General features: G+C 42.6%; 1 protein-coding gene across 1 annotated transcript in view; it reads left to right on the top strand.

Annotated features, from left to right (window-relative positions):
• Positions 1–24366, top strand: part of LOC121232400 (A-kinase anchor protein 13-like) — a 131295-nt gene that overhangs the window by 97424 nt on the left and 9505 nt on the right. Inside the window, exons 7-8 of the mRNA XM_041123583.1 lie at positions 10248–10431; positions 22099–22288. Coding sequence (XP_040979517.1) covers positions 10248–10431; positions 22099–22288 — 374 coding nt within the window. The remainder of the gene's footprint in view (positions 1–10247; positions 10432–22098; positions 22289–24366) is intronic.

Below are 24366 nucleotides of genomic sequence, written 5' to 3'. Positions count from 1 at the left end.
AGTCTAAGTGAGTAAACATAATGGCACTAAATGCAACTTTCATCCAAGAATATTGGTACTGTGAAATAAGTTCCCTTCTAGCGAGCCCTTTCATAAATAACTGAAAAAGGGCAGTTTATTGATGTCTTGGTCTGTCTTTCATCTTCTGATCAGCTTTTTTGCTGGAGGCAGATTTATCTGGTAATTTTTTCCATTGAGATAATTATACATGGGGAATTTGGGGGAATTTTTGTGATTGTGACGGGAAAGATTTGCATGTGTAAGCATCCTTTTCGTCACAAAACTCTGTTTTGCTACAGTGAGATGGAAGAGATGTCCCTGACTTATGATGGAGTGCTAGATTAGAAAAACCTCTGGTAAAATCTAGCACCCCTGTACTGGTGCTTGTGGGTTAATTTGTGTGGGGGAGAGAGAAGAGCACAGCAAAGATTGAAACTGTGGAAGCATTTGAACAATTGGACATATTCTGGCCAGTGCCCCTCCAGTGGGACACCCCGTCCTGCGCTGCGTCACTACCTATGAACAGCTATTCCAATTCATATTTCACTTTTTGCTAAATGTCAGCACCAGATACTTCAAATAACCTTCTCAAAGTAGAAAATGCTGTAGAAATGAGAACAAAAGAAAATGTCAGATCCCTTCTTGAAAGATTCTTAGTGCTGCCTCTAAGCTGGCATGTCTCTATGGGCTCTTGTGGGTTTGAAACAAAACGCTGCTGTTTAGCAAAACCTCTGAAGGCAGGAGTGAGGCGGGAGCCTCAGCCAGCTCCCTGAGTGCTGCAGCTTGATGGGGAACTGCTGTTCAGAGATGGCCGTTGCTGTCAAGCATGTTTAAAAGTTGATTTTTCTAAGGACTGAAGTAGAAGTCTAGCTTTTACAAAAGGTAATGGCCTTTCTGCAGGCAGAAGCTAAGTAGAAGATCCACCATCAAGCACAACTCTGTGGTGATTTTTGAGGAGGGGGTGGCTCTATGTGGAGGCTTCTCCTTGCTTTTGCCTGCACCCAACCCCGACCAGTCTTTGAGCAGAGGGCAGGGAGTTCATTGCCGTCGCACACCCCAGAGGGCAGAGAAGCTGCTAAAAGTAACACCCAGCTCCATCTGCTGAGGCTGCTTAACTAATTTTTCGTGTCAATAGGTTTGTGCAGTGTGAAGTGCACAGTTAAGGTCCCCACACTGAGGAGAAGGAGGGACGTAACACCCCATGTGCTCCTGGGTACCAGCAAACTGGTGGCTGCAGCATTAAAATAATCTTCAGTGGTTTGCATTCATCCATTATTTTTCCTTATGTTATTGCAGCAGCATCCCTCCCTCTTTTCTAACACATTAGTAGGTTTGACCTTTTAGTATGGAAACGTGCAGGATTACTGTTGACAAAGCTATGTGAGAATCATCTACTTGCTTATGCTTTGGTTACCAAACCAAGGTCTTCATTCTTTAAGAGTTTGCCATTGCTCAGGATTACAGGTATGGTATGGTTATATAGCCAAATTGTTAAGAGCACATCCTTTCAGCTGCATGTTAGAAATACCTCCAAGATTATTTAAAACTGCTGGAAGACATTTGCGAACATTCCAGTGCCCCTTTTTTGTTATATTTATTTGTATGTAACCTACTTAAGCTAACTGTTGCCATTCGACATAGAAGTTTGTTCAGCTTCAGTAATCCTGGTAATCTATCACAGTAGGTAGTCTTTACATTTATTCCTTTGTTACCTCTTTAGACACCATTTTCATTCAAACAAATTGAAAATAAAATGAACATTTCTTCCTGTATTGTCATCAGTGCATTTTCAAAACCCCACTATGTTCATTTGCAGTATTCTCATTCTTTTTTTTTTTATTGGTCTAGAGCAGCAAAAGGTTTTATTGCTTAAAAAGAAACTGTCCAAAGATTAAATGCATTGGTTATTCTAATTCGCACAGTAATATTATTTTAATGATTTGGTTAACTTGCTCAAAACCAAATATTTATTAATTTATGTTACTCTGGTACAATGTGAAAGACAATTGTGATAGTAAGTTCTTAGCTCTTCACCCAAAATCCACTGAAAAAGAAGTGGATTTGTTTGGACCTCAGCAAGCTTTAAATGAACCCTTTGTGCCAAATTTAACACCACACTATGTTTTTGTAGGATTGGGGCTTTGATGATGAGCTTTTTGTTCAGCAGCCAGCAGTGTGGAGCATGGTACCCAGCCTAGTCTTACCACTGACAGTAATGGTCATGCAATGGAGAGCAGTGGCTGGATGTTATGAATACCTGATGGGAAAAGCGAGTTCGGAAAACAGAGTCCTCTCTCAAACGATTTATCAGTGGTCTCATCTTACAGCTTTTCCTGCCTGCTTTTGTGTGGAAAGGTGATACTCTTGCACAAATTTCTTATTTCTAATTCTTTGCCTCTCTGATTTGATCTTGATTTGACTTTAATAGGTATCTAGGAAACAATTTCTTTATGGAATATTTTCCCCCTTAATATATATGTGTGTGTGTGTGTATATATATACATATATATATACACATATATATGTGTATGTATATATATATAAAAGCTATTCTCTCAAGCTTTTCCTCATAAGAGCTACTCTCAAAAGGTATACTTAGGTTTCAGGGTGTTGTGATCAACATTATATTCCTGTGGAGAAGTAGCACAGTCAACCAACACCTGTGGAGCTGACTGGAAATCAGAGAAGGGACCTGTGGTGTTCTGGTTCTTTTTCCAGTAACGGTGGCCATGTTTTTGCTGTGTGGTTTATTCTTAGGATGTTGTGCATCAGACTTCTAAGTTGCCTTCCTGCTCTCCATCTCTTATTTTTCTCATTCTCCCTGAACCCACCTGCTGCGTAGGACACTTGAGGTGCAGCCTCCTGCTTGCTATTTGTAGAAGACCTCAGAGAACAAGTCTTAGCTTTTAATCCTTAGCTTAGAGAAAAGGACCCCAGAAAGACTTGCATTAAGTATCTATTTACCCACAGTTATAAAATATTTTACAGAGGTCCCAGGTAATGAGACTTTGGGAGAGTAAAATATCTTCCAGATCCCACTTGGTGCCGTGCTAGCAGAACTGGGGATGGGAGCACCTAAGTTTCCTAACTTTGGAGGTCTTTGGGCTCCATCCTTTCTTGCTGAGGCAGGCAGAAGATACTCAACCATTTGGTTAAATGAACTGAATAGCAAAAACAAAAGCCCAGCACGTGTCAAGGCTGAAGGTGACGGAGGAAGCAGTGCCATGCATGGTGCCATGGTTCTGCTCAGCTGGCACAGCAGTGTGTCCTTGTGTTGCTGGGGCAGAGCAGAGTGCATGTGTGTGTAGGGAAAGGATTTACATTGCAGGTAAAGAGTGTGTCTGAACCCCCTTGGGCAAATAAGTGTGTCCTGACTTCCTCCCTGCACGGCTGCCGTCCTCATCACTTCTGTCCTGGGGCAGTTGTGTCCCGAGGACTGTGCTCTTCTCCCACCCATACACTGTCCCTCTGTGGTAGGTGATTCCTGGGCCTTGCTCTTAATTATCTGTCTACCTGTATGAACTCAAATGGCATCCACAATTTCAGAATATCCATAATTAAGGATTACTCTTGTTACCATGGTATTCCAAACACAGTATTACTTTCAGGTGCCATATAATCATGTCCATCTTAATTATTACAAGTGCAGTGTAACTCTGTAAAGAACATAGTTGTTACTGCTGTGAAAAGTAGGGTTATTTACTGTTCTCAGTGGCATTTAAAGGCGGCTGTTTAAATGGAACAGATTGTTACACTTTATATCTAGAAATCAAAACTTAATATTTATTCTGAGGATGCATGCAATGTAAATACAGGACTGTGATTTTCTATTTTAAATGGCTGAAGAGAAAATAAGCTAACTAGAAAACCAGAACAGAATATTTGGAGGTATGAGTAATGGTTATGGCTTGTTTGTGTTGCAGAAAAAAAGCAGAAAAAAAGTTAGGGAGGATCTAAGGCCCAGGTATGAAAAGCTTAGAGAGCTTAATCCTTAGTTAACGATCAGTAGAAAACAGATCACTTTCAAAATCTCTTTTAAGTAATATTCTGACAAAACCTTTGAGGAAACAGCCTTTTCATTTTGGTCGTTATGAGTAAGTGGTGAAACCCAGACCTATGGTTACAGTTTCAGTGGTGTGAGCTTTCTGAGGTGGTGCTTTCAGGAGCTGCTTTAACATTGGCAGAGGGTTGCAGTGATCAACTATGGTATGGAGCCATTCCCGTGGGAGGGTAAGGAGAAGCAGTCACTTTGGTGAGCTGTGAGATAGTCAGCCACAGTTACGGGCATATAACCAGTAGACCACCTTATTACATAAAACACTTAACAGCTCCTTAACTTTAGGAACACGGTTACTGACCTCTTGAATATGTACAGCTTCCCAGAAATGCTGCAGAATAAACATCTATGTGCAGTAAGTATTGCTTGAGAAATGAAACCCCCTGAGCTCACCAGGTAGGAGGTGGACTGAGAGGGAAATGCTTTGCCCTGGTTTGAAATAGTCTGAATGGATTTGGGTTACAAGTTTAATAACTTTGCGTACAAAACCAGTAGGGTTGCAGTGTACAGCGCAACACAAGTGTCACCACGATTAGAGATCGTTAATTTGTTTGGTTTTCTTTTTTTACAGAAATGGAGAAAGTCTGAAGAGAGAAATTAACCCAAAAAACACCTTATTTTAAAGAAAAAAGCAAAAAGCCTGAAAAACCCCTTTAAAAAGCTTTCAGAAATAGTAGGAAATTTGATTATTAGGAGCTAATATTTTTTGCATGGGAGGATGTTAAAGATATGCAGCTGATGATGTTTTTCAGACGTAAAGCTTTTATCTGTTCATCTTCTGCACTCTATAGTTTCTCATAGAACCCTTTCAGTGTAATAGTTACAGGTACTTTTTTTCATAGGGTTTCATATCCCTTCCCAATCTGCTGCTTACCTTCCACGCTGCCCTCTGATAAAGGACTTTATGGTATACATTGGCATGATCTTTTCTGTGTCAACACTGCAAAGCGATCTGTTCAGCTTTAGTCCTTGATAAGATGTAAAAAATCTTTTCCATACCTAAATTTAATGCCCTCTGCAGTGGAAAATGGGAAGCAGAACATAATTCTGGTTCAGACTGTGTCTGAAATGTGCTGCTCAGTACTGAGATGTACCGCTCGGTTTGTGGCTGAGAAATCATTGGCATGAGAAATTTCTGCTCCCTTTGATATTAGTGGGAATAGGGACATGAAGATCCTTTGGTGTCCTTTGAAAAATTTCTTGTTTACAAGATTAAAAAAGAATTACCCACACATCTTTTTATTAACTGAACTCGTAACTCCAAACACAGTGTCTGCCTTGATGTTTCTTCAGTACTGTTGTCTGCTGGAGCCTTCCTCTAGGACCTCAGCGTTAAGTGATAGCTTGTTGCTGGGTTTTGCCCCCCATGTTTCTTGGGGGTTGATCTGAGCAGTGAGAACATTTCCACCAGAAGCAAGGAGAACAAGATTTTGAGGCCAGATTTAATGCTAGATTTCAAAGTTGCCGAGTATATGTGAATTTGGGTGAGAATGAAGCCAAGGTTACTGTCACAGGAAGACTAGTGAGAGATGCTTCAAGCTATTCTAGTCCATGGTTGTCTCTTCCCTGATGAGATGTCTCAGCGCATGGAGGATAAACTGAGCAGTTAGGTGTGGGTTACTCTATATAAAGAGTGATTTTTTTAAAAAGGAACAGTATTTTTTTTCCTGTTACTTAATCAGAACTAAAAAGAAAGTTTTCACTTAGAGAACAGTTTGTGTGTTCTTGGATGTGTCATACCCAAAATTTTCTTTTCTTCAATGCTTGTTTGTTTTGTGCTAATAGCACCTTAAACATTAATCCTTTACTGTTAGCAATGTATATTTGACAGTCTTCTATGGAGGTTTTGTCCTTAGTTACCCAGATAAACTGTCTGTTAGTGTGTCACAGCTGCAAAAAAATACATAAAAATAATATATCTAAAGTCTTATGTTTTGCCAGCTGGATTAGAGTGCCCTGCCATAATGGAACAATAATCATATGTTTCAACTCTTGCCTATTACTAGGAAACGAGAAAGGAACAAAACAACCTTGGCCTTTGCAGTATCATGTGTCTTGTATTTCCACAGTCTCCTAATTACAAGAAGCTTTTTGTTGATGTTCAAATGACAGACGTTTTAAGATGCGGAGCTCATGCTTGATATGGGGTAGGAGAAAGAGCTCTGGCTATTCGGTGTTAAAGCTTTTTTTATTCTTCCTTGCCTGGGATGGACATTTTGCACCATGACAATACCTTGAAATCGTTGACTGAATTTTCAATATTTTGTGCTACAAGCTTCATCCCTTCAGAGGTAGGAAGGCTGAAGGGATCCATCTGTCTTCCTCCCCTCTCCATCCAGCAACACTCCTGTACTTGATGCAGACCTGTTCTCATCTTATTCTGAGCAACATCATACACCAACAGATGTATTTTTCATTATATATTAGTAGTTAATCCAGCCCACAGATGGCACACGCCTTTTAAGTGTAGCCATGCAAGTTTTGCACACTCCAAAACCTTCTAAAGCCATTGCCTGGGGCCCCTACAGTTGTTGTATGTACAGTACTTTGTCTCTTTGCTGCCATCATCTGTGCCCATCTGTTAGGATGGCCTCATGCCAGTTTATATGTTAGGCAGAGCCTTCCAAATGGGCCTGGATAGTGAGTTTGTATGTTTAATATGCTCTGGATGGCAACATGCCATGTCTTCTTGTACAGATCTTCTGTGCACGTCGTTGTTGCTCAAAGGCATTGGGGCAGGGCCACATTCAGTTCAGTTGCATTTGTAGACACCTCCATCCAAATGCTGGAACTACTGTGTCTACTAAATTGATGATAAAGAAGATTGTTTTAAAAGAATGGGAAAAAGGTGGGATTTTCAGATGATGCAGTCATATGAGCAGATTACATCAGATGGGCATTTGGGACAACTGGGAGGGGGCATTTGTGGTGAACGGAGTTAAATCCAGTTGGTGGCCAGTCACAAGTGGTGTTCCCCAGGGCTCAGTTTTGGGGCCAGTTCTGTTTAATATCTTTATCAATGATCTGGACGAGGGGATCGAGTGCACCCTCAGTACGTTTGCAGATGACACCAAGTTGGGAGGGAGGGTTGATCTGCTCGAGGGTAGGAAGGCTCTGCAGAGGGATCTGGACAGGCTGGATCGATGGGCTGAGGCCAACTGTGTGAGGTTCAACAAGGCTGAGTGCCAGGTCCTGCACTTTGGTCAAAACAACCCCATGTAACGCTACAGGCTTGGGGAAGAGTGGCTGGAAAACTTCCCAGCGGAAAAGGACCTGGGAGTGTTGGTCGACAGCCGGCTGAATATGAGCCAGCAGTGTGCCCAGGTGGCCAAGGCGGCCAACGGCATCCTGGCCTGTATCAGGAAATAGTGTGGCCAGTAGGAGCAGGGAGGTGATTGTTCCCCTGTATTCGGCACTGGTGAGGCTGCACCTTGAGTACTGTGTTCAGTTTTGAGCCCCTCACTACAGGAAAGACATTGAGTTGCTGGAGCGTGTCCAGAGAAAGGCAAGAAAGCTGGTGAGGGGCCTGGAGCACAAGTCTTATGAGGAGCGGCTGAGGGAACTTGGGGTTGTTTAGTTTGGAGAAGAGGAGGCTGAGGGGAGACCTTATCGCTCCCTACAACTACCTGAAAGATGGTTGTAGTGAGGTGGGTGCTGGTCTCTTCTGTCAGGTGGCTGGAGATAGGACGAGAGGAAATGGCCTCAGGTTGCGGCAAGGGAGGTTTAAATTGGTTATTAGGAAAAATTTCTTTACTGAAAGGGTTGTCAGGCATTGGAACAGGCTGCCCAGGGAAGTGGTGGAGTCACCATCCCTGGAGGTGTTCAAAAAACACATAGGCATGGCACTTCAGGACATGGTTAAGTGGGCATGCTGGTGTTGGGTTGGCAGTTGGACTTGAGGATGGAGGTCTTTTCCAAACTTAATGATTCTATGATTCTATTTCTATTTCATCTATGGAAATAAGAGACAGGGGCACCCAGTTGGATCAGGGACAGGATGAATATTTGCCTGCATCTTGCAGAACTTGCAGTTGGTATGTGTGTTTATTGGTGAACCATGATGAATAAAAGATGCTTCTACCTAACTGTAAGGCTCTCAGCTGAAGGAGGAGGAAGCATTTTGGTCCAGGGACTCATGCTTATGCTTTGCAGGTCTACGCTGCTCAGTTTTAGTGCAAGGCTTTCCATTTTAGTTAGAAAGATGATTTTTCCTTTCAACAAAGAAGCTAGCGCAGCAGACCCCGTGCTAGAACACATGTGGTCGGACAAGTGCAACTCATTCTTTATTTGGATGGCAGTCGTTTGCTCTAACAGAAGTGCTTTTATGCTTTTTACATCTCAATAGGAAGAGTTGTACCACTTTAATTACACTAGCTGACTCTGCCAGTGTACGGGTAATGTAGGAGCTTTGTGCAAGTACAAGTTCATTGAGTGAAACCTTGGGCATCTGCTTTCACTGTGTGTAAGTCCTACCTGTATCCACACTTTCTCATTTTGCAACCTCATCAGTAACCTTTCCCTTATGTCTGTCTATATGGTGTGTTATTCTTCATTTTTGTTTAAATCCAAGGCTGACAATCATTGATTAACTACCTTGTTTTGTTGTTTATTTCTAAATCATTATACTCTATAGCATTTAATACCAAAATCCGTGTCGTTACTCTCCCACAGGCTGAGAATTTGTCTCTGAGTGAGCTCAGCTATTCCCTTTTTCTCTGATCAGCTGGAACCTCCATTCAGACACACTCATGTATTCAGGACAGCATGGTTTTGCTTTACGGTAATCAAGAGGAGGTTAGGGGGAAGAATTGGTTTGTAGCCCAGAGACCTAATTTGGAGTCATTTCGAAGAAAGACAGTGCCAGAAAGCTTTTGGTTCTTGAATACAGATCAGTTCTTCAGGAGTTGATCCAAAAAGTTGGGAAAAATTGTATGTCAGGCAGGGGAGAACTGCCCATTTTTGCTTTGCTTTTCACTGAACGTCTTAACAATGTCCCTTAAGAAAGCAAGTAAGCAAGAAAAACAACAGCACTTTGAAGAAGTGATTTCTCTTGGGGCATACTTCTTGAGGAAAAAATACTTAATTAAATCCTAAAGCCATCATGTACTTGTATTCTTAAACCTGCTGTATGGGTTTGGCTGGCAACCAAATTAATAACCCAATAAATCATTGCTATGATATTAAAGGTATTATACCAAGTGTGCTTATTGGCATGGTTTACTGAGACCTAGTTGGTGCTTTGTTGTTGTTGTTGCTGCCAGTCAATACTGAAATCCTTTGTTAATTAAAAGAACAAATTTATTTTCTTGCAGGTTTTTTTAACCCAAATGCTTTTGCCCTTCATACAGAAGTAACAGGCTTTGATCTGCAAATACTGTATTTTAGCAGTGCACCTGGAGCTCATTTTTGGTTGAAGCTTTTCAGAGCATCGTTCTAGGGCTGCAGCTTTTAGAGTAAGGGGATATTTTTCTGAGATGAAAGCTTAGGCTCAAGAGTGACTTTTACCAAATTATAAGGTCACGGTTATTAAACATAAAAAGCAGCAGTAGAGATTGCTAGTTTATAAATGCTGCTACTGAGAATGACAGAGCTACTGTATAAAGTTGAGAAAAGCTGGTCTGAGGCGTAATCAATCCAGGAAAGCAAAATCTTCATTTTTTTCTCTACACGAGATGTTAAACTGTTCTCTTCTATAACTGCTTTAGATTGGTTCTTCAAATGTAATTGATTTTTTTTCATGCCTTGGGACAAATCAATGTCCCATTAAATAACGAAACTTGTCTGTTCCTGAAACCTGGTCCTGGGTATGTGAGGAGAAGGCTTGGACATCTAGAAGAACCCACCTGACCATGCCAGGTTCTGTTTGGAAGCGCTGCAACTTGGTGGTTGCTGTGGCTGTTTATGAAATGGTGTTTTTGTCACATTGACGTTTGTGGTCAGTCTCACCCTGAGAGGTCCTGAGCACTTCCAGTCCCACTGTAGTGTGTCCCTCGCTTTAAAGTACTGGTCCCTCCTGGATATTGGCAGCCAGCGTGTTTTTCCAGGTGCTGCAGGTTCCTCGGCTTTCGGGCTGTCAGGTCCATGCTAGCCATTGTGTGTGGTGTGTCTGGGAGGTGGGGATATGGCATTCACCTAACCCATAGCCTACAAATTCCCATTTCTTTTTTTTTTTTTTCTTTTTTATTCTCAGAGAACATCCCTCGGGAAACTCTGATGCATTTTGCGGTGAGGCTGGGTCTGCTGCGGCTGACGTGGTTTCTGCTCCAGCAGCCAGGTGGAAGAGGAGCTCTCAGCATCCACAACAACGAAGGGGCAACGCCTGTAAGCTTGGCCTTGGAGAGGGGCTACCAGAAGCTGCACCAGCTTTTGACAGAGTAAGGATGACTTGATGGTTCCTCTGCTGGTTTTCCATTCTGTATCATGCTTGCCTTTGCTGTACATTATTACTGAATAGTGATAGAGTTATACTCTACCCTTAAAGGCAATTTTTATAAAATTTTGCTTTTACCCTTCTTGGTAGCAATAATGGGAGCACGTCCTTAGGGTTTAGGGGAAACGCAGTAATATTGTTATGTTCTCCTTTTCTGTTGCACAGTGTTCTGCTTCCAGGTGTCTCTTAAAGTCCAAAGTGAGTCTCTGTACTATTGACTAAGACAAACCATACACAAACTCAAGTGAAAAAGCTTTTCTTTGAACAAGCACAGCTGCCCCAAAGGGGAGAGCTAACAGGCTTCCTGGTGGTGGTCGTTGATTGTTGTGTTCTTACTTTGTAGATTTGGAATTTTTTGGTTAAACGAAATAATGATAATTGTATTGAAATAAGGTGGCATCTTGTAGAGAGTAGGTATCTTACCAGTATAGGTAAAAAAATGTAGGTAAGAATTAATGCAAGTAGTTAACAGCAGAAACAGTTCTCTTTTGAGTGGTCTTAAGAAGCAGCCAGATCTTACAAACTCCTAGCAAGTAACTAGTGGCATGAGCATTTACTGCAGTGTTTTACAAGGAATCCTTCAGAAGATAAGTTATTTTTGAATAGTAAATGTTTGGAGATCTAGCTTTAAAAGCTGAGGCTAATAAAGGCCAAAAGCTTAAATAAGTCCCCAGGGGGCTATTTGTAAAGGAAGAGACTTGGTCTGCATGTGTGTTATTCTGATGCCTGGTTCTCTTAAGCTTTGTTATTAACTTTGTTTTTCTGAATTGAATTGTCAGATACTTGGGGTTTATATTGAGTGACCCAATGTCATGTTTAGGAGTCTGCTTTTGTTACATTATCACGCAACATTTCTCTGTTACGAATTGCAAATTATTCTGCTTTCTGTAGTTGTTGGGCAGAGTCTTAGAGGGCAAAAAATATGATCTATTTTGCTGGAGTGATTGCATTTAAGTTTCATCTCTAACAATTCAGCTAAACACATGCAAAGTGAGGATGAAGGAGAAGGTGCAGGGCGGGACAGGAGCTGTACTCTAACCTTTTCTTCTGCCTCCTTTGCTGGGATTAATACAGAGATGATGACAGTGTTACTTTTTTCTCCATCGAGTTCAACAGTCATACTGTGAAAACATACAACTCTCTTGCAGGCTATCTTGTAAAACTGGAATGTGCAAATTCATCCTATAACTGCAGCAAAGTTCTCCAAAGTGAGACTAACCATGTTAACACACTTTACATACTGTCAAGAAGCTTAAGTTGGCCAAAACTGTTACAGAAAGCTTAAGTTGGCCAAAACTTGATTATAGAGCTTACTGCAAATACTGCAATCTGAATATGAGTAGAGCTGGTAATTTAAAAAGAAATGGGAAGTAAACAAAACTATTACAACAGCTATTCATGTATTTGGTGGAGTGTTTCACAACCGGTTCCAATATTGGAATATCAGTTCTCACTCAGTGGAAAGAAAAAAGAAGAGTACTTGGATTACAGGCATTGCCCTGTGCCATTCCCTTTAACGGATGCTGCTGGTGTAATCCAAGGGATTTCTCTGATGACCTTTACAGTTCATCTTTGAAAATAAGACACTAGCAACTTCAGTAATGTTACTGTCAAGATCCCAGCTCCTGTTCTTCTTAGTATATTCTTAAACTGTTCATTATGGTGAGTTCCTCTTGGACTGCTGGGTGGAAATAAAATGTATAAACATCTGCAGCCGTGCCACATATCCTGTGACTCTGAAAACCCTGCTATCTCCATGAAGCCCTGCAAACAGAAATCTGTGGATGCTGGAAGTCATGGCCCCCTTTCTCAATGGGTGGGATGGTGGTGGAGCACTGTGCTATGAGCTCGGGGCTGCCAGAGCAGTGGGAGCGCTGTGTGACATGGGGACTGCCACAGCTCTTCCCCACGGGAGGGTGGCAGCTGCAAAACAGTCACATCCTGATTCCCCAGCAGAGATTTTTATTGTGCTTAGCATTTTTTGCAATGAGATGGGATTGAGGCTTGAAAATCCCTATTGAGAGGAGAAATATTGAGTTTCAAAATATAGAAAAGCAAATTCCATGAAGAGAGTATATGTCATTTATGTGCTGTCAAAACACAATGGATACTGTACAATCTCTTTTCTGCTCTTTGCTTATGTGCACGCTGTATAATCCATGCACGCAAATTTGGCACGGAACTTGTACCACTCAGCAAAATACAGAGCAGCAACGCATGTTAGCAAGAGCCCATACAAAGGAGTCATTATTTTTACAAGTAATTAAACTGCACTTCGCCAAATAAATGAATGCAGTGTGTTTTGTGATGCATTATCCTTGGGGGGGATTTTATTGTTCACTTGCTTGCTAATTTGCAGGACCCTGCATTTTACAATGATTCTCCCAGCCAGCATTGGGAAAGGGTGAAATTTTGCTGTAATTAGGGTGTAATCATTAAAAAGCAGACACAAAACCTTCTCCGTTGTTGCAGTTTTGCTGGGCTTTGGCTGCAAAGCAGCTTGATTCAGCTGCAGTGTAAATATTTTTCTCAAAAACTAGTTACACTGGTGACATTTTGAATTTCTGTTTATCAGATGAGCTTTCTCTTTTCAGCTGTTGCAGTTCTTCATGTAAAAAAATGAAAGACACTTCCAATTTAAGTTTTGCAACCCTTGAAGTATTCCTTTCTGTAGCGTCGAGCTTGTGCACTGGCTCCTGCATCCTCTGGCAGGCAAGGTGCATGTGCTGCTGCTTTCAAGACCAAACTGAGGAGCTGTGATAGAGCACGCTTAGGTCACTGAAGATGGAGAGCAAGGTGCCAATAGCAGTGTTTATTCATCGATTGTCTATCATTCCTGAGGGTGCTTGTTTTATCTTCAGGATTAAAACTGCCCAGTAAACATTGTCCTGTGGTGCAAATGGCATAGGACAATGCATAAGGGCAGGAGGTTTTTTGGCGGGGGGCGGGGGGAATAAAAAAAAAGGATTTTATCTAGGAACATTCTTGTTTGCTTGCTACTAGCTTGGTTCACTGCTGGTTTGTTTTTTGTTTTTTTTTTTTAATACAAATTTTAAATACAATTTAAATAGATTATCTTTACTTGCATGAAAAAGCTTTGGAAACTAGGCAGGGTGCATAGCCCTCTCTGAGTTTCAACAAGTTCTGAGTCTGGTAGGAGCAAATTCCAAAGCAAAGGGTCCCTTCGTTGAAGTCTGTTACTTCCCTGTGTTTAAATTGGGCAATGCTGGCTGCAGGGCGTTGGCAGAGCTCTGCTGCTCTGCTCTTTAGAGAAGGGCTGGCTCTGAAGAGGCAGCACAGTTTATTGAACAGAGGGGTGGTATGGTCCATGTGAGTAACTTGGCCTCTGCAATAGGACAGCTGCAGTCTGCAGTAGTTGATGTTTTCAAATGCACTTTGGTGTAGTAACATAATCTGCCTGCCAGCTCCATGTTCTTCAGTGCTCTGTAAGTCAGGCAAGGAAAATGGCTCCAAGAAATAGCGAGCATGCAGAATTTCAGAGAAGTCGGAAGTGCCATTATGTAAAACGTACCAACACTGATTTTATTTCTGATTTCATTTCTGTAGAACAGAGTTCTGTCTAGTAACCCCAAAGTATTATTTTTTTTCCATGAAGCCAAATGCTTGTCGTCCCTTCACAGCTGAGCGCAATTTATGACCCCTGAAAAAGGGGAGTAAGAGAAAAGTAAAGCCCATAAGAAAAACTGCATTTTTCCAATCCCTGCAAAGGAGAAGTTTCAGCGTTGTAACAGTCTCCGAGTTCTTTACTCTAATATTAGTTTTGCTTTTGCTGCTTTCTCTGCTTGCTTATTGCTACAAAGCAGTTCTGCACAGCTCTGGGATTGCTCTTGCTTCACATCTCCTGGTAACGACGAGGTGGCTCAGTATGTGAAACTGTAAGTCAGTACAAATGTGTATTTCCAAAATTAAACTGATTTAATTAACACACGTGAGGAATAACTCACTGGTAGCAGAAGGGTTTTATGAACATTTTGTGATTCAAGATTATCACTTGCTATTGTTCTGATTTTATGTAAGTAATTGGTGAAGTCTGTGCTGTAATCTCCGTGGTGCCTTTCAGATGAGGAAGCTTTTTCAGTAACTTTACTTTTATAATGGAATACACTTTTCTGCTTTTCTGAGCCAGAGCTGCAAGTGGATTTGCCTGGTACCCCATTTCTTTACACTCCAATTTTAGCAAGTCATTTAAGCAGGTGTTTAATTTTAGAAATGTCCAGTTCATGTTCAGCAGAGAGTTTAAGCGTGATCTTAAAATTAAGCATTTCTTACAGTGCCCTGCCAAATTGGGACGATAATTAAAGATTGACATTTTTCATTGAATGTTGGTGTTAGGTTGTTCCATTAAATTCAGTCTTTGTGTAGGCGAAGAGCTTTCTGTGGTGCAGATGCTTTCCAAAATCACTAGTTTCCTGGGGCTGAAAACATTGCCGGCTGCTACAACTTCAGTGCCAGATTGTGGCAGCTGTATGTAAACAGGGTGCTTATACGCCTGAGAACGTATAGGCTGAACCCCCCTTCCCTGTGTGCACCCTTGCCATTATTACAAGCTGGGAACTGTGTGCAAGGCTCTGAGTCTCCCCTTGGTCACACCAGTTCTAGTATTTGTTGTACGAGGAGCACAAGCAGGGCATAGCTGGGGACATGCAGGTGGCCAGAAGGTTGCTGCCACACTGGGCAGGTGATGCTACACGTAATTTTATTTCTGGCTAAGCAGAATCAGCAGCTGAAGAGTTTATTGAAGTAATGCTGATGTTTCTCCCTCTGTTCTTCCACCCCAAAACAAGCAACAAATCCTTTTGTTTGCTATTCGGGATGCTGGGCAGTATGCCGGGTACGGCTTGCTATGGTATGGAAGGAGAGAACACTTGACTTTGTCTTTCTAAGTGCTGGCACAAGACTAATATTTAAAGGGAGATTCAAATGCATTAGAAGGGCAGTTAAAGAGGACCTGATGAAAGATGCATGTGTTGAGAGGATGCTGTTTAGCTATAAAAGTGTGGGAGGAGCAGTGATCCAACAGGGACTGGTTTTGTGGCTGTGTATTGCTGAACTTTAAGATTATTGTTTGAAACACCATTGTTTTAATAGATTGATTGTCATGATTAGAAGGAGGCTGAGGTGCTCTAGGTTTCTTCTGGCCACAGCAGAGGAGCAGACTGGGAGTGGGGGGACGGGGAACCACGTGTGAACATGATGGGGCAGGAAGAGTTTGTGTTTCTGTCTTCCACCTACTCACCCACTGCATGGTCCAGATTTTATTGACTTCCTAGTGTGTTCCCACATCCCTATGAAGACTTGTATTTTCATTCGTTGGCTCCCTTCTCTCCTTTGTTTTGTATGTATCCACCTCTGAATACAGAAGAGAGAGAAGTGGCTTTGTCTGTATGGTAGAAACAGCTTTTTACTGTCTCTGATATCCTGCTTGGAAATTGAAGGTCCTGGGAGATGATGTTCATGTAAACAGGCCAGTGAGGAGGAGAAAGAAGAGATTTAGAAGAGATTTGAGAAGATTTGGTAAGATATGAGAAGAAAATTATTCCCCCCCCCCCAGCAATCCTGATCCGGAGGTGATCCCAGAAATTGTAGGGGCCGTAAGCCCTGAACAGCCTTGTGTGGTTGCTAAGTGATTATGATAGACCAGCTCTGTTTCAGGATAAATTTAGAAAATGCAGATAAGTGATTTCCCAGAACTGCTGGCTTTTTTGCCTCAGCCATGGGTTAGCTGGACACCCAGTTAGGTTACTCAGTCCCTGGAGCAGATTTGCTAGAAGTAGTGATGTTCATGGTAGGGATTAAAGTTTGAACAGATTATTGTAGAGGAAGACTTTGTAAACTGCTGTGTCAGAGGCAGGCAAAGCGATGGCTTCATCTTCGGGTTGTGTTACAGCGTCTGTGGTCACGCTCGCTTGCAGCACACAGAGATGTTCTGCAGAGACAAGTCTTCCTTCCATATCACTTGTCCTGATCTGAATGCTGGTTTTAGCTGTAAAGAAAACATTGCTTGATGAAGTAGTCTCTATGACTGTGCTTTTGTATTTAAAATGCAACAGATGTCATCTGTTTTTGCTCTTGAGTGCATTTCATTCATTCACCTTAAATTTCTTTTGTTTACTGATGAGACTCCACGTTGACATTGAGTTCTGTGTTGGACCTACAGCTCTACATCCTGAGCAGGGTATCTTTCTTGTTAGATAAGATGATGAAAATAAAACAAATGGAAAAGTGGATTTAGTAACAGACAGTTGTTCTTATGGAATGCTCATTGTACTTTTTGGCAAATACAGTTGATGACAGTTTGTAGCTGTATTTTTTTTTTATGTCTAACATTGGGGCCTAAAAAATGCTTAGGTTTAGGAGCACAGACCCTTTGTGGTAGGAAATACTGGACGTGTTCTCTTAGGATATGTGCGTCTGCAAACAGCTGTTGAAGGACCAAGCCAGCTTTTCTGTCTTGTATGATTTCCTACTGTATAGTGTGTTGATCAATGGACTGAGAAGTTAGTGTTAAATATTTTGAATCAAGTTGTTAAATATTTAATCTGATATTGAAGGGTAGGTTATGCAATCCTGAATTCAGTTCAGTGTCTGAACCCACTGCAGCTCATGTTTGTGCGAAGCACTGTAAGGGCTAAGTCATCATTTCTACATCAGATGAACTTTAACTCTTTCCTTCAACATCAAAAGTATTCAAATTAGTGAGTGATCTATAAAATTTTCTTATATAAGAGACATTTTTTTCTCTACTTTTCTGGGACATTTGGAACACTTGGGAACACCTGAAGTATGAATGCTATGTTACATATCTGTCAAATTTACGAATGGTTGGTTTGTTTTAACCTATTCTAGCATATACTGGTTGCACATGTTTTCTGAGTTTAATATACAATGCATATTGATGACTACAAAAATGAAGAGGAGCAAGAAAGTGTTTGTGTGCACTAGAGTTTTGTATATCACTAAAGATTGTGGGTGAAAAGTTGATCATATGTATACAAAGCCTCTATTACCTCAACACTTCTGCAAATAGCATTTAAGTTCTATTTTGTCAAATTTCTAAGATGTCTTGGGTTTAGGTGCTGGTGACTGCTTTAAGTCTGGGTGTTGGGTTTTCACAGGAGGGATTGTTGGCTTGATTTAAATTACCTGTGTTACGGACGTGTTGTGCAGTTGTCAGCAAGTCCAGCATCCTGTCCCGGTAGGCACCGTTCCTTGTTTATCCCAGATCACAGTCTGTCTGATCTAGTATTTTCAGTGTGATATTACAATAATACTAATAAAAAGAATGTAAGATTAAAATTCAGTTTAGTTTAGTTTTTATTTGCCTTACAGATAACAGCATCTAAATTCTAGCATTTCCTAGTTTTTCATGGCAGCTGTAATGCTAGGGACTTTGTTTAATTTAAAAAAAAAAAAAAAAAGTGGTGTGGTTTTTTTTTTTTGTTTTTTTGTTTTTTTTTATTTATCACATGAATCTGGGAGCTGGTGCTTTCAGAATAAACCCACAGCTGCTGTCAGGCTTGCAGCAAGATCATAAGAGCTGGCAACGCTACTGAGTTTGTTTTGTTTCAGCCAAAGTCCAGCTCAGAAATCTGGAGGGGATATCCCCAGGAAATAACACCTTGAGTTCCCACACTGCCTTCCTTGCCCATTTGTAAAACTGTGGGATAAATCTTCCTAACACGAGGTTTTGCTTAACCCACTGAGGCTTTTTTGTTCATCTTTTGATCTCTTCCCCCCTCCTCTTCCTCTCCCCACCATTTAAAACCTGTTATCTCTGTACCAGAAAGTACGCCTGCCGGGAGCACCGGCACTGCTGAATTTCAAACCCTTGTTACCGAGCACAGTTTCTGCAGCTTTTGAAGGCTGGCAGAGCTTTTACTCATTTTTTTTGTTCTCCCTTTCTCACTTATCTTCTCTCTTCTTAAAAATATCTTGCGTGTATCTGCAGGAAGCTGGGAGCTGTGCTGTGTCGGTGCAGGCTTTCCTCTCCCTCTTTCCGCTGCTCACTGGCCCGGGGCCATCCTATCTGCTCCCCCACGAGACAAGAAGAGATTCAGCACTTGAGTACGGTATGGCTCCTCCTTCGCCAAGGATGAGTCTACTTGGGTGATGCTGAGAGGTTTAAAAACCACAACCTATCGTTTTGTCCTAGGTGCCAAATGGGCAGGAGGTGATGCTGCGGTTTAAGCAATCTGATCGGCTCCTGGATCGAGCAGGTCATGGCCTAAGAGTATTTTGGAGGCTTGTTTGCTTCTTCTCTCGCCCTGTTTGGGGTTGGCATCCTTCTTTGAGCCACTTTTCTGCAGATGAAGGGCAGGTTGGTAAGTCTGTCCTTTCTTGAAGCCAGGAATTTCCCTTCTGGGTTTACCTCCATGGGACAGAAGACCGCAGCAGAAGCAGCAGGGACTGGAGCTGGAGTACTTCTTCTAGGCTTCTTCAGTGGGACACGGCATGGTTCTGCCAAGGGTGGAGCTAGTGAGCACTGTCAACCTTATTGAGCAGTCCTTGCTTTTTTTAACCAAGCAAGATACTTTCTTCTGCAACAGTTGGGCTCAGAGATGATGCTGATGAAATTTTCAGTTCACTGGTATCTTTCACGTATTTCAATGGGAAGCTGTTGAAAAGAGGATGAGAAAGAATTGGCCCAGATGGTTAAACCTCATAAGAAGACAGATTTCCCTTGTAGCTGGCAAACTGCAGCAAACTGAATTTTTGTGCTGAATGGAAGCAGATTTTCAGACTTCTCAAATGCTGGAGTTTCTATGTACATTTTTGTTAATAAATCTTCAGTAAATATTTGCATATTTGTTTTTATCTCCTAGTAGACGGGCTTGGGTATGCGCTTCTATGCAACCATTACAGAAATTTCTAATTTGTACAAAATAAGCATCTTTCACAACCAGGGAGTACAAAATACATGACTGCAAAGTTTTTTTTCCCTGGAAGAAAGTGTGTTTTTATCATCATCTTGAGACATAAAGGAAAGACACAAACTGTTAAGCTCAGTGTATGAAGACAAACAAGCAGGAGTGTCATCTTGTATGATCTACATGGCCTTTGAAGTGATTGCCTGAACAACAGAAATAGTGGTGTGCAAACAAATTAATGCTTGCAAATACTCATTTGTCCTCTCTGCTGCAGACCATTAGTGCCAGGATGCAGCAGTGTATGAAAGGGATGATTTGAAGGAGTCAATAGATTGAGCCATCTACTACCTTACTGCTTAATTTTGTGCAGCGTAGGTGGCTGCTACTGAAAATGAGAGCTTGGAGTTGTTTGTAGTTGGCTGGATGTGAGAAAGATCTTGGTTTTTCAAAAGGTTTAAAGCTCTTTATACAGTGTAACACAGATTGTTAGCTTGAATATGAAAAGAAATTGCTGTCTTTGGAAGCAGAAGTGATTTTTTGATCTGTCTGGGCCATGTGAAGGTGGTAGATTGCAGGAGGGGTGGGCATGCTCATGGTGTTGCAGGGGACTGTGCTTGCCTGTCACCTTGCTCCAGATTTTGCGGCTTTTGAAGTCGCTGAGGGTCCTTTAAGGCTCGAGTCGTGCAGGCTGCTTTGTGGGTGCTGATTTGAAGATGCTCATAAGTGTACTTGAAGCTTATGAGAAACTGGAGCAGGCTCATCACGCTCAGTTCTTTAATCCGGCTGATGTTGTCCCCATGAGTGGGTGAATATGGGTTTTGTGCTGACTGCCTCTGTTGTACTCTGAGAGTGGCCTTTGAGTACAGTGGTTTCTCATATATGACAGCTGAAAAGAAAAATACTCCAGAGAGGTCTGTTTTTCCTGTTAAAGGAAGGTAATTTCTTTAGTCACTTGTAATGGCTCAGTTGACTTCACTGCCTCCATGGATTTATATTAATTACCACCAAAAAGTGGACTGCTTCCTTCTGTTTCTCTATAGAAATATTGATTTTGTTTAAGTCAAGAGTAATTCTGCTGAAGTCAGTTGAGCTACATGGTGGTGAATGGTGGAAGACGTGGGTTCACTTTGAATTTCCTTGCAGATTGAGCCCAAAATGAGTCTCAGAAGGGGGTGGGTGGTTGTGCAGGGGCAGAGCAGGGACAGCCACTGCCACCACCGTCATCTGCACAGGTTTCTCTGCCATGTGATGAACTGTCCAACTGTTTCCCCACCCTGCTCTATCCATTCCTGTTGCTAATCGTGGTATTGTTTGCTCATTACAACTTTGCTTTCTAAATTGTGTGGCTTCCCAGAGAGGTAGCCCTGTGGTTTGCTAGGTGGGCACTTGCCCTCTAGAAAGGTTTGCTACTTTTAAAGTAAGAAACCCGTCGACAACAGTGCTGAAATCTATGTGTAATTTTGCCTGGTTGGTGGTATACATTTACTGTATATGTACCTTCTTGAATTCCTAATTATTTGCATAAAATCACAGCTCTGTCCCTTCTAGGGAAATCTGTAGCTGTGCTGCAAAGGGACATCTGGGGATGCCTGTTGTGACAGGGGCTAGTCTTCACGACAGGGAGGGGACATGCTCTCAGCTGGGGCTGGCTGTCGGTAGATGCAGCCCTATGGAAAGGAAAATGGAGAAATTTCCATTTCTTGCACCCCTGAGCAGGTCAGCATAATCCCCTGTTCCTGCTCAGCTCTACATCTCTCCTGGGACATGCAGTGCTTGGGAGGGTGCTGCATGAGCCACTCTGTCCCAGGACAGTTAAAACAGATTTTGGGTTTCCTGAATCAGTTCTGATTCAAAATGAAATCTATAAACCTGAAGCTTTAGTTGAGATAAGACAAGATAAATGTTTCCTTACCCCCCTTAAAGGGGCAATGTAGCCTCTGTGCAGCTCAGTGAGACCTGAAGAATTACTGCTTTGAGTCACAAGTCTGTGCAAAATCAGGGTTTGACATTCGAAAAGAGATGACTGAATAGAAATTTCTATTGAATACGTGTCACTGCTGAGTTATTTTTTCATTCTGATCTACAACAGCATCTTTCTTTTCTTTCTTTCCTTTTGATTGGTAAAAAGAAAATTCGTGATAGTGCTGCAGAAGGACAGCTGTCTCACAACATTGAGAACATCTTGCACAGAAGCAGTTTCACAGGGCAAGCTAAACTCATTTCAGGAGTGAAAAAATTGCTATGATTTGATGGCTGTTGGGTGTTTGTGAAGCAGCATGCTGGTTTCAGTGTAGCAGTTGTAGCATCTGTATCATGATTATCCTCATTCCTTCTAATGTGTCCCTCTGCAGTTCTGTTTTTCAGGTGTCTGTTGTTCTGCAATAGCTGCTTTGGTGATCTCCACCTGCAATAAATTCCATTTTAATAAGCAATTATTGTGCCCTTTGCTGCTAGTCTTTCATAGTCTGGGGAAAAAAAGCAGGTGTCTCTACCTGCGAAGGGCCTTGTGAAATAAAGCTTGTGGATGGCATTAATTCTACATCACATTAATTTTCAAGACCAAGAAGTATGCCTGTGTATTTGTCTGTCTCGCCCTGGAGCCGGGGCTCTGTTTCGCCTGGGCCATTGATTAGATGACTGTTCAGAGTGAAGAACAGCGTGCGTGTCCCGCAATGCAGCATCCCTCCTTGCCTGCCAATTAACCCGTGCTTGTTTTATTGCAGAGAGGAAGCCAGGGAACCAGACTCCTGGAGCACCTTGTCTCACACCGTGCACTCGGGGGACTACAGTGTGAAGCACCACCGTGGGCTTGATGTTTACATGCTGACAGCTGAAGCCAAGGAAGGGGTAGCAGCCAGCTTGGAGAGTGACATACGGCACCTTCAGATGCACATGCAGAGCCACCAGCACATGGTAAGGGAAAGGCTGAGATGATGAAAGAGAAGGGGAGCTGGCTGGCTGCAGCCTGGCACCTGGGAAGGACTTCCATGCGTAGGCACCCTTTGGGGGTGTATTTACCTAGACGTTTTCTCTGGATGTCGTTATCAAACATCCAGGCGGACACCTGCTTATTTTCTTCTCGTCTGAGCACGGGGCGGTCTGATAAAGTTGTATTAGGCAGCTCAGAAGAGAAGCAGGCTTGGGGCTGTGCAATGCTGGCTCTGCTTGGCCTTGTGGGCTCTCTCTGCTCCCAGCTCCTGTCTTCTCCATTTAGGTTGCGACCCGCTCAGATGGGCAGGGAAAACCTCCCTGGAGGCATGCTGTTCCTCCAGAGCGTCCAGCAGCCGTTGGGCAGTGTAAGGCAGGCTCCACAGTGAGGCTGGGTTTGTGGGGGATGAGCATGGTGGGTACGTCTCTGTTCAGATGGGAAGTCTGCGCTCAGAGAGGAGACTGAGGGGAAAGTCTCTGGGACAGGTGATTGAGAAAACAGCCATTTCCTTAGCACCTCGGTGTAGGACTTGGAGGGTGAGCCTGCCCTGGCCACATGCAGTGCGTGTCCGTAGTGGTCCCCTCACTGCGCTCCTCTTGGACCCCATGGCAGTCAGACTGCAGGAGCTATGGGGCTTTGGAAGGGCTTCCCCTTGCTGCTTTAAAATCGATGCCACAGGGTCTTGGTTGGGATGGGAAGGTGAAACAGCAGGACACTTCTGTGCCACTTCTCAGAAACACCCACGTGTCTTGCGCAGCTGGCATCGCTTGTGGGTGTTCCTTCATCAGCTTATATATCCGCCTTTACAGACGTGTGGGATCTAAATAACAGGATATTTTTGTTCCTTTAAGTAAGGAAGGGGAGTATCGTCTGCAGGCAGTGGGCTGGGGGGACGTTCGGAGGTATGGGCCACCCTGAGCCGTTTTCACCCTTCCCTGGGCGCCTGAGATGTTAATTATTCCCGATCTCAACAGGAACTGGTGGTATGAGTGGCAAACCAAGGCTAACTGTGAAATCGCTTCCCCTTTCCATCAAAAGATACTAAAGCATGGCCAGCATATCCAGCTCGCTTCTTGTTTGCTTGTGCGAATGCCAGATGGGTACATTTTGCCTGACAATGAAATCGGAAAAAGCTATGTTTAGACTTTTTCTTTCCAGTACTGTTTCACTTCACATCTAATCTGATTTGAATTTGGAAAGCAGCCCTGTAATTATTTCATTTAGGTTCATTTTGGGTCAGTTAAAAGCCAGTTGGCTTCTTTTGCAGACGGCTCTATTTTTCAGGCTATCAGCAGAGTGACTTCACTGTGAGGATGCTGGGGCTGCCACAGCCCCTCCTTTTGAAAAACTTGGTTGTTCCCAAGCAAGCATCACTGTTGTCTGTGTCTGTCCATCCTGGCTGTGTTGTCTGTGTCTGTCCATCCTGGCAGGGAACCAGCAGCATGGTCTCCATGCTCTGCTGCGGGGTTATAGCCACCAGACAGCCGGCATGCTATTTGATCCTGTTTGTTTGCCCTTGCAAAAAATAGCAGCAGCCTGTGGGTACTGCTGCACGCAGAGCCCTGCGTCCCATTCCTGTTGCAACACAATGGATGGTGATGCCATGCTGCCTGCCTCCGATGCTAATGTATCTTGGGATGCCTCAAAACCAGGAAGCTCTGGCATAGGTGACAGCATATATGGGAGCTGGGTAGCAGGATTATTTTAAATAGGGGATTCATGGCAAAAAACAGAGGTATGTTTAGCGGTCTGTGATTCAGTGGTAGTGCTCGTTTGCAAACCTCAGAGTATGGAAAGATGAGTAAATGCAATATCCTCAACATAGCAGTGATGATTTTAGCCACTATTTGTATATGCAGTACCCAGAAGTTCTCTGAGATGCATCATTTAACATACTGGCTGTTTTAATATTCAGGGAGAAAAGGGGTGTTTAAGCTGACATTTTTGGTATGAAATTCTATTTTTCTGACAAAATAAAGTCTTAAACAAAATTTGCAGGGACCTGTTTAAGTTAGGCTTCTAGGATGCATGTATTTTTTTGGAGTATTTTTACAAATAAATG

The sequence above is a fragment of the Aquila chrysaetos genome, chromosome 5 (assembly GCF_900496995.4).
Source record: "Aquila chrysaetos chrysaetos chromosome 5, bAquChr1.4, whole genome shotgun sequence".
NCBI classification, from domain to species: domain Eukaryota; kingdom Metazoa; phylum Chordata; class Aves; order Accipitriformes; family Accipitridae; genus Aquila; species Aquila chrysaetos.
The sequence above is the reverse complement of the archived record's forward strand: the minus strand, read 5'-3'. Positions and strand labels throughout refer to the sequence as shown.